Source organism: Hemicordylus capensis, chromosome 15 (genome assembly GCF_027244095.1).
Source record: "Hemicordylus capensis ecotype Gifberg chromosome 15, rHemCap1.1.pri, whole genome shotgun sequence".
NCBI classification, from domain to species: Eukaryota; Metazoa; Chordata; class Lepidosauria; order Squamata; family Cordylidae; genus Hemicordylus; species Hemicordylus capensis.
The window spans coordinates 7694018-7704531 of record NC_069671.1 but is presented as its reverse complement, the minus strand read 5'-3'; the positions used below and the strand labels follow the sequence as shown (position 1 = coordinate 7704531).

Here is a 10514-nt window from a genome sequence, read left to right as displayed (position 1 = left end):
ACCTGCCTGCTTGCCTGCAGAAGTCCCCTCCCTGGCAGTAGGGCTGGGCGAGACTCCAGCCCGCAACCAGTCTGGGTAGAGCTCGCTGGAGCAAGGGTCTGACTCGGTAGAAGGCAGCTTCCGATGTTCCTCCCCCACCCAACCATTGCCACTGAAGCGGGGGTGGGAGGGCTGCCTTGTTTCTCCCCCCGCCGGGATATATTTTTTCCTTGGGGGTGGGTGGGATCGTAGCCCCTTCCGAGAGGGCGGTCAGGGCGAGCAGCCTCCGCCTGCTGGGGGGGAGGAGGAGGGGGGAGGCAGGGAGGCGGCGGCTGGAGTGGAGGAGCGAGCGAGCGAGCGAGAGAAGCGAGGCGGCAGCCGGCTCGGGGCCTGCGCCGGGGAATGACGCGCAGCCGCCCGCCCTGCTCATGCGCGGCCGGCCGGGCGGTGCTAAAAGCCTGAGCAGCGAGTCCCAGGTCGGGAGGGAATGGGGCGGAATCCGGGCAGGAGGAGCGGCGGCGGCAGCAGCAGCAGCGCAGCCTGAGATCCTCCTGCCGCTTCTCGGGGCGCGGGGCTGGGGGGGCGCCGGGCGGGGGAGGCGGGCAGGGCGCACCAGCAGCGAAAGCAGCAGCCGGCCGCGGGGGGCGGAAAGTTGGGCAAGCGGGGCGCAGCCGGGCCCGGCGGCGTCGGCTGCAGAAGGAGGCGGCGGCGGCGAGCTGAAGGGGGGCTCGGGCGGCGGCGGCGCGGCGAGGGCTGCGCAGGGGGCGGTTGCTGCCGCTTCCTCCTGCTGCTCGCAACAAAGTTGCGGGGCGCGCGCGCGGCCCTCGGGAAGCTCCTCTGGCCATCGGTCGCCCCTCGGCAGGATTCGAACCCGGGGCGGGGCGCCGCTTGCTTTCTTGCCCCGGGGCGGGAGGCAGCAGAGCGGGGGTGGGGGGGAGAGGAGGAGGAGGAGGAGGAGGAGGGGAAGGGATCGGCGAGAAGCAGCCGCCGCCGGCGCCGCTGCCTCTGCCTCCTCTCGTCGGTGCCGCTGCAGCTGGAGCTGGTGGATCGGATCGCCCTCCCTCCGAAGCTGGCTTCGACTTGGATCTCTCTCGATTTGGGGCTGTGATTAATTTTTCCCCCATTTTAAAAAAAAAAAAAATTGGGGGGAAGGGGGGGCCTCTGCGTGGAGCTGACTCTGGCCCCAGATCCGAACTCGAGATCAACTGCGGTGTGTTTGGGTTGTGCGTGGGGCGGAGGGTGCGTTTTATTTATTTATTTTTAAAATCTTGATTACAAAACAATTTATTTATTTTTTGGCAAGGGAGGGGAGGATTTGTCAAGGTCATCTCGTGGATTTTAAATTTTCTTCTGGAGGTCTTCCCCGCCCCCCCGTTCTTCCGCCTGCCTTCGGTCGGATCACCCTCTGTCTCTCCATAGAGGTCTGTTGTTGGATTATATTCTTTCTTCTCCCCCCCACCCCCTTTGGATTTCAAGAGCCTGAAGAAAGGAGTCTTTAAAAAAAATAGGGATCTGGATTAGTAGGGTATTGCCAATCTAGAAGTGATTAAAAAAATTAAAAAACATAATTTTGGGATTTTTTGGGGGGTGCCTATTTTTTTAATTTTTATTTTTTGGAAATGGATGGGAAAATCAGACAGAGCAGGAAATCTCGATCCCAACGGGACCGCGTGAGGCGAAGGGACCCAAATGGCAGAGACCGCCCGAATCAAAGTCCTTCCTCGGCATCCGAAAGGGAAGCCAGCCCGGGCAAGGAAAATGCCAGCCAAAACTGCCCGAATCCGAAGAGCCAGGCTTCTATGGCCAGAAACGTCAGACCTCCGAGGCGGAGGAGGCGAGAATCCAGCTCCCAGGAAGAGGATGTAATTGATGGATTTGCCATCGCCAGCTTCAGTACCATGGAGGCTTTGGAGGTAAGCAAAGATCCCAATGGGCTGCTTTTTTCCTCTCCCTCTTTTCAGGGGCTGCTCCAAGATTCTGGTGGGGACAGAAAAGCGTTGAAGGTCTGTGGAGGGTCAGCTGAATCCACCCCCCTTGTCAATATCAATTAACTTCTTGTTGCACATGAGCAATGTGTGTTCAGGCTGGAAGCATAAAGACAAGGCACTGGGTGTGGGAGCTTGTGTGTTTTGTGTGCATATATACATGGTGCAGGATAAGGCATCTGGCCACATCTTGAGTATACTTGTTAGGTCAGCTTTGGAGTTGATGTAGGCCACCACTTTCTGGGTGATTCTTTGCTTTCCATATCGGCTGTTAAGGACTCTAATTGGCTGGCAAGTCTATAGGGAGCGACCTAAAAGTTCTGCTTGATGTTTTTGGGGTCGTCTTTGCATGACAATATATTTTGAGATGTGGATTGCTCAATTGTGCAGGCAGCTGCTTGATTGATTTTTTCTCTCAGTGTATATGAGGGGTAGGGGGAATTGCACATCTTTTTGGTGTTTACATTGCCAGATGTAACCTCTGGAGACTGTAAAAGCTGACAGCTAATGTTTGATATTCTGGGGAGGAAGGAAAAGAGGGGAATGTTCTTGTGGATGCTCTATTTGGAAGTAATTGAAGAAAGTCTTCATCTCCTGTGGACTATACATATTTTCTTTGTGTTAATAGGTTGTAAAAAAATACTGCTTGTCTGAATTATTGCAAACATTATTTGCTGTGCAAATACTCCTTGTTTTGTTGGAGTAAAATTAAGCAGAGCAGGAAATTTAATATTTTCAGAAGGACTGTGACAAGGTGGGGGATTTTGTGACTTTTGAGTCTTTTCTTTTTTTTCTGATTATGATGTGATGGGAAAGTCTGATGAACTGATAAGAGATTTTCTGGTAAGTGCTTTCTCCTGTTCTGTATGTTTAGTCATTTTGTCCATTTTAATATGCTGAACTAAAAAAACAACTTTGTAGTAATTGTACTGAATGTGCTGAACATCTTTTGGAACTGAAGTGAATAATTGGCGGTCAGTCTGCCAGAATTCGAGTCTACATTATATCCTCTGTTGAACATAATAAAATAATTTTGCCCTCAACTTTCTCAAATAAGCTACTTGATCTCAGACATGTGGGAGGTCGGGGACCTCACAAAGCCCTCTGGCTGCTGTTGGGTTTTGTATTTTGTAACAAGCGTTTGTAAGGTTTCCCAAAATATTATTGCATGCATTTAAAGACTATGACAACCTTGGGCCCTTTCCCTGCTTTCCACCTTTCTTCTAGAACTATGTTTGCTTCACATCTGAAATAGTTGGGGCTTCTGTAAAAGTGGAAAATGCTATACTGGAATGGTGGGTGCATGGGGGATTGACTGTCAGATGGTTCTTCCCAGAAGAGATGGCTTGTGTTGTATATCAGAGGGCCAGGTCTTGACCCAGGTTTTCGTAGAGAAAGTTCTGGCTATGTTAGTTGTCTTCATAGAGTTGCCTCTATAGGCCTTGGATAACTAACAGTCATTCTAAGACCCATTCCTAAAGCCCTGAGCAGTAGTGTACTGGAGGGGGGGGGGTTATAAATATTTTAAATATATAAAAAATAAACTTTCTGTGACTGTTGCTTTCTTTAAGGTGTGTGTTCATCCTGTTTTCTGAGTATTGTGATGTGCCGGTCGCAGATAAGTCAAACCTTTAAGCCTTGAATTGTCCTTGGAAGAAAGTAAAAGTCCAGGCATCTTTGGTGAAATGACCTTTGTGGGGACATGATTTTCTTTAAAGAATAATAATTTTAAAAAATTGCTGTATTGCATTCCAGTTTTGGTCAATAAGCTGTATCTTGGAGAGAGGATACGCAGAGTGGCTAACCAGAGGCTTCAGAGGAAACATTCAGCTGCAAAAAGACAGTAATGGAGAGTTTCTGCCTATTGTTTCTGCCTCTTGATCATCAGTAAATGCAGCTGAATGCTTGGTGACAGCAGTAGTGTGGGGCAGGAAGGGAAGGAACACAAACCAACGTGGAGCAATATTTAACAGTTTTGTGATCCCCACTCTTTGATTAGGGACTCTGCTGTCAAATAGGGCTACCCTATGGCAGCACAAACAGGAGTTCACAGGGAAAACCCAAGATGCTTGCCCTGTTCTGGGTGTTTGTGTGTTCACTGGGCCTTAGAGCAGTAAGATAACCTGTGGAAACCAGCAATCTCCTCCAAGTCATTGGGCAGTGAAGCTTTCATATATATTAAGAGTGTGTGTTTCTCCTCTCTGGACTGCTGATGTATCAAAAATGGCTGGTGGCATGTAGGCGGGGTGAAGAAATGTTGGCTCAATTTATCCGCCAATATTTTACTCAAGTTATGTTGACGTTGCTCATCAGGACGTTTTCACTCGTCCTAGACTAGTGGATTTCTGCAGCCTTGCGTGTAGGCTGTTGGGAAGTTCTCGGGACTTTGTGACCTCTTATAGCAGCCTTGTACAAAAAGCAGAGGCCCAGCCTGTATTAATGCATCTCCAAAATGCAGGCTGCTGCCTTGGAATTCTTGCAAGGCTTGGGAAGCAAAATCCCGCAGCATCTCCTTCCCATGAAGCCCTGTTTATTGTCCCTTGAATGTCTGTCCTTAGCCATCTTTCCTAGAACAAGAGTGAGCATATTTACTTGGATTAAGCTCCCTTATTTTAGACACTTTCATCCTGCCTGCCTCATGACATGGAACTGCTGTTGACTTATGAGCGTTCCAGTTTGTCCCATCTGGGCACTGATCATACCAGCTCTGCTTAGCTTCAGGAAGGTGGTTGTATCATGCCCTCAGACCTAAATTGCTTTTTTGGGGGAGGGGGCAATTTCTAAAGCTGCCAGGCTTGGCTTTTTGGCTGTGGAGGGTCAAAAAGAGAGAGGGTCTTAGTGTAGGGAGGAGGGCACTATGGACAAGATGTTTCTAACTTATTGAATTGGCCTAGGAGTTGCCCAGACCTTGAGTAAACTATACAGAAAAGAGAGTGCCTGTGAAAACAGCAACAAACCCACTCTTGTGTCTGCTGGTGGAGAGTGAGTGGCTTCCCAAATGTGCATAGAGCTAGTTCTGTCTGAAAGTTTTCCTGTCTGAAAGTTGCACAATAAAGTGTACAATAATCCATAGTAATCCCGCGGATCTGAAGAATCGCACAAGCAGTGTTCCCTCTAACAGGGATTCCCAGACGTTGTTGCGGGGGCAGAGGCTGAGAAAGTAACTTGCCTAGGGATTCCTGGCTGAATGGAGACCTTATTTGAATTGGGGGCTTGGCCTTTCATTGCAAAGCTATGTCTAGTATAGCTCTCCTACTCTGTAGCTTAGAGAACATATGTGTTTGTATGTGTGGGTGGGGGGAAGAGGTGGTCAAACTTGGGTCCCCACATATTCTTGGACTACAGCTCCCATCATGCCCAGCCACAGTGGCCAAGGGGATATTGGGAGTTGTAGTCCATCATCTAGGGACCTATGTTTGAGAACCCCTGGCTTAGCGCCAGTGCTACACCAGGGAGACACCGGGTCTCTTCCCCACTTGGCCATGAAGCTACCTGGGTGACCTTGAGTTAGTCATGATCTCTCAGTCCAGCTTACCTTGCAAGGATAATAGGGAGGTGGGGAAGAGAATTTTGCCCCTGGAAACTTCTTGGAGGAAGGATAGAAAAGCAGCCTCTTTGACTTGGGTTCAAATAGATGGTGGAAGTCCCATGGTTGTTCAATCTTCCCTGAACTGTGCGGACATGACTCATGGCCCAGCAAGCTCTGCGTGACTCACCAGGCATGTGGGGTACCTTATCAAGGGCTTGATAAACCTCCAGTTTACCTTCCTGGTATTGCAGAAAGAATGGTGGCTTATTGAGGGCTTTGCAGGCCATGGATCCGTGCCTGATGACCTTCACAAGCTTTTGTAGGGATACTGATGTGAGGCAATACCTGGGAGAAAAACCATGCTTAGAATCTCTAACCAAGTAGCTGTGATTCTGTGTGGTAAAGAACTGATTATGTCTATATCCTTCCTTTCAATATTCAAGAGAGCACCTTTACTTCAGTGTCCTGGGTTTTAATTGGCTCGTTGGAATAAATAGGATAAGCAGAATTCACTTGTTTCCTTTCATGTGTCAACCGGCGAGAGTGTGTAGTACTCAAGGTGGTTTCAGAAGCCATGGTGGCAATCAGTGTTTGTGTGTGGTTTTGAAAATTCCAGTAACAAAGCGAGGCACACACACAAAAAAAAGAATAAAAAATTTGCAGTGCATACAGATGGGTTTTTCCTTACAAAAGGGTGTGATGGTTGCTTTTGAGTCTGGGAACTGCCAGCAAGAACACTACAATTTACTAAAGGGGATTACCAAGACCAAAATATTGTACACATGTCTGACATGCGTTGTAGCTTTAGAATTTTAGATGGCCCTTGTTCTTAAAGAATGTAAACTTGCTTTGTGCCTTCGTTGCTCAGTAACAAATACTTGGACAAGCAAAGAAGATGGGAAGCTGCAAAAGCCTACGATGCTTTGCTCTGGTGATCTTCCCCAGTGTTTTGAGCCCATGCTATAACTTTCTAACTCTTTTCTTGTGCACGTGGCAGCTCTTGGTCACGTTCTGTCCTCATTTTGTTGCTGCACTCCGTTTGGAAAGGATTGACTTTATAAGAACCAACCATTTAGGACAGCAGAGTGGCTGTGCTGTGGATTTCCCCTCTAGAAATTCTAAACGACTCTGTGTGTTAAGAGGGATTTGTGGCGGTGAAGTTTGGAGGATGCCTTCTATTTTATCTCCAGTGCTGGGAATTTCCCTACTCTCTTTAAAGTTACCACAAAAACCTTAATGTTCTTGTAAGTACACTACTGGCGCACATGCACTCCTAAATTTCTCTGATTTGCAGAGATACTGAAAAATCAGCAACTGCAGTTACTCGGCCAGTTCTGAATCTCAATCTTCCTCCCTCGCCCCCTGGGGCAAAGTATAAGATTTTGGCTTTAGAATGTAACTCTTCATAGTAGTGTGTACAAACAACAAATATTTTATATACTGCTTTTCAACAAAAGTTTCCAAAGCAGTTTACATAGAGAAATAATAAATAAATAAGATGGCTCCCTATCCCCAGAGGGCTCACAATTTAAAATGAAACATAAGATAGACACCAGCAACAGTCACTGGAGGTTCCATGCCAGGTGAATAGGGCCAGTTACTCTTGCCCTGTTAAATATAGAGAACCACCATATTGAAAAGGCACCTCTTTGCCCAGTTAGCAGGGACATAGTGTAGGATTTGGGTAACTTGGGGGAGCGTAGGTATGCTTAGACATTGGCCCGATGTTGAGGTAATCTGATGGGGGATGCATTCTAGAGACGTACAGGTCACAGAAGAATCTGGTAGGTTAGATGGGAATTTTGAATAATAGGGGTTCATGCATATACACGGGAAAGCCACCCAAGGGTGCAGCAGGGAAATGACTTGATTAGCAAGTCAGAGGTTGCCGGTTTGAATCCCTCCTGGTGTTTCCCAGACCATGGGAAACACATATATTGGGCAGCAGGGATATAGGAAGATGCTGAAAGGCATCATTTCATACTGCATGGGAGAAGGCAATGGTCAACCCCTCCTGTATTCTACCAAAATGAAACCATGGGGCTCTTTGGTCACCGGAAGTCGACACTGACTTGATGGCACACTTTACCTTTATGCATATACACAGCTTGCTATGACATACGGTTGTGTTCTTTAAAGTGTTAACTTGCCTTACAAAGTTCTAGGTATCCTTGATTTTAATTACTTCCTTTTTGAAGGAAGAATATGACAAATTATGAACCAAGCACAAGCATCTGTTCCTCTTATTGTGAAGTATCGCAGACAAAAGTAGCCATTCTATTTTGAAGAAAATTCAGTGTATTGTGTATGTAGCAGAGTGGAAAGAAGCTTATCTGCTGGAGTTCTTCCAGGGAAAGGAGATAGATATGGGGCTGTGAAACATGAAAAAAATCCAGAACAGGCATGTTCACCTGAAGAATAGTAATAGTAAAGGTGTTGGTGGAAGCTGACTTTGGGTGACTTTGTGTATTGGAGATCACCAGTCGAGTGTTGGTATTGAAGACTGACTGGAGCTAAAATGGTGGTGTGTTTTCTGGACCATTTAGGAAGGAAGCTCAATGGCTGACCTTGTCTGGTGACGCAGTCTCTCTCCAGCAGAATCTTGGCTGGCTTGCTGCTCTCTCCAAGGTGGCCAAGTGTCTTTGACCTCCTTCAGAAGCCTTGCCACCAGACTAGTGATGGGGTGACGCTGCTCTCTCCCCTCCAGAAGCATAAAAATGGCACTAAAAAGGGAACTTGGTCCGAACAATAACTGAACGTTGCAGAAAGTATTTAGGGAAGAGCCGTGGCGTTGGTTTAGCTTGGTATGGTGTTCTCTTGCTGTCACCTAAGCCTATTGTAACAAACCCAGTTGTGAGCTTTGCTAAAATGAACATGCCAGTGCAGGCCTTGATCACTTTTCTTTGGATCTAGGAGGCAGCCCCAAAACATAGTAGCTGGACAGTGGGCACCACTGTTTCCTCTAACAGGGATTCCCAGATGTTGTTCACTGCAACTCCCAGCATCCCCAGCTGCAGTGGCCTTTGGCTGGGGATTATGGGAGTTGTAGTCAAACCACATCTGGGAATCCCTGTTAGAAAGACCACTTGACAGAACCTCCAGATTTAGTGGCCTGTGCCTTGGAGAGGGATTTATTAAGTAACTCTACCACTACATATTGTAGTGGAGCTGCATGGTTAAAATTTTAAGCCCCGCGGCTCCGTGCTGCCTGGGATTTGATCACGATTTGCCAGAGGATGCTTGTATGGGAACCTAGATTTTCCATGTGTGCTTGTGCAACTCTTAGTTCTCCATGTGAGCATAGTTCTGGTGTGATGACCAGATGGGTGTTGTCATGCAATTGGGAACTTGGGGGATGGGGGGGAAGGGACATTTCACTGCGTAGAAATGCAGAGGTCGGTATTGGTTCCTTTTGGCATGAGGTGTAGTGTAAGGGATTCCAAAGTGCACTAGAGAACAGCCCTGTGGCCAAGTCTTGTGGGCAGCAATCCCATGTTGTATCCAGTTGATCTAACACTGGCCAGAATGTGCTGCAAGTCATTCCAGCTCTACAGACACGCAGAGGGCGACCTTCGGTGTGGGCGAATACTCTGGGCTCTCGGTGGCCTTTACTGCTGGCGGCCTAGCAGCGTCTCTCTTGCAGCATACAGTTTTGGAATTACTAGGCTAAGCCCTTCTGCAAATAGCTTCATAAGCAAACCAGGCTGCTTGGCGAGCAGCTTTGTCGTTTTTATGGTGCAGGATGCAGTTCAGCTCCAGAGGTGTAAGGGCAAAGTGATCCCGCCACTTAAATCTGGAAGCGAGTGGTCTGTGTGGGAGGGCAGCACAGAGAGAGTCGGGGATGGAAACAGGGCACCAAACCTGCATGCCATCTGGGCCTTGGTTTCTCCCCCATGGAGACTGGGCTGAGTGAGAGAGCAAGAGAGGAAACATGAAGGTTTGCTGCTGAAGGTCAGGATTTTCCATTCACCCGGTTCTAATGACGACCCCATTGGGCAGTGGAACATGTGCCTGCAGTTTTATTATATAATTCATTCAAGGTGACCTCTGAGGCACAATATGTTTCCTGTTCTCCTTGAATAAGCCACCTGATGGCTCAGCGGGGAAATGACAAGCCAGTGGTTGCCGGTTTGAATCCTCGCTGGTATGTTCTCCAGACCATGGGAAACACCTATATCGGGCAGCAGCGATATAGGAAAGATGCTGAAAGGCATAATCTCAGACTGTGCGGGAGGAGGCAGTGCTAAACCTCTCCTGTATTGTACCAAAAACAACCACAGGGCTCTTTGGTCGCCCGGAGTAGACACCAACTTGATGGAACACGTTACCTTTGCCTATCACCATGGATGTTAGAAACCCTCTGTGTCTGTATTCTACATTGCTTCAATTGTGTCTGTATTGGGGGACACAGCCTGCCCTGCTCCCAGGGTTCTGGGGATGGCCTAGGTAAGCTGAGCAAAAACATAGTGACTTCCCGAAGAGAGATTGTTGATATAAGGCAGTATTTTAGGGTCAGACTAGACATGGTGGCCATATATCATCATCATCAACAACAACATTTATACACCACTTTTCAATAAGTTTCCAAAGTGGTTTCCAAAGAGAAATAATAAATTAAATAAGATGGCTCCCTGTCTCCAAAGGGCTCACAGTCTAAAAAGAAAGAAAAGATTAGACACCGGCAGCAGTCACTGGAGGTTCTGTGCTGGGGGTATCTGCCCCATCCACGTAGAACAGTGGAGTAAATCGGTACTTTACAGGAAAAGGGTGTGTGTTTGCGTCTCTCCTTGTGCTCAGTCCTGAGTTGCTTTCTTCCAGCCTGATTTGAATAGGGGATAGGGCTGGAGCTCAGAGGCAGAGCACCTGCTTTGCATGCAGAAGGCCCCCTCTTCAATCCCTGGCAGCATCTCCAGGTAGGGCTAGGAAAGACTCCTGCCTGAAACCTTGCAGAAGCCACTGCCAGTCCAGGCCTGCTCAACCTAAGGCCCCCCAGCTGCTTTTGGACCACAACTCCCATAATC

General features: G+C 48.0%; 1 protein-coding gene across 20 annotated transcripts in view; it reads left to right on the top strand.

Moving 5' to 3' along the window:
• Positions 1 to 563: 563 nt before the first annotated feature.
• FBRSL1 (fibrosin like 1) overlaps positions 564 to 10514 on the top strand; it is a 788945-nt gene continuing 778994 nt past the window's right edge. For 13 of the 20 annotated variants that reach the window (XM_053280518.1, XM_053280521.1, XM_053280520.1 and 10 more), the window contains exon 1: positions 565 to 1892. In XM_053280518.1, the coding sequence (XP_053136493.1) occupies positions 1599 to 1892 (294 nt within the window). In that variant the 5' untranslated portion in view covers positions 565 to 1598. Of the gene's footprint in view, positions 1893 to 10514 lie in introns of all 20 variants that reach the window. The other 7 variants (XM_053280504.1, XM_053280497.1, XM_053280503.1 and 4 more) reach the window with 3 other exon arrangements.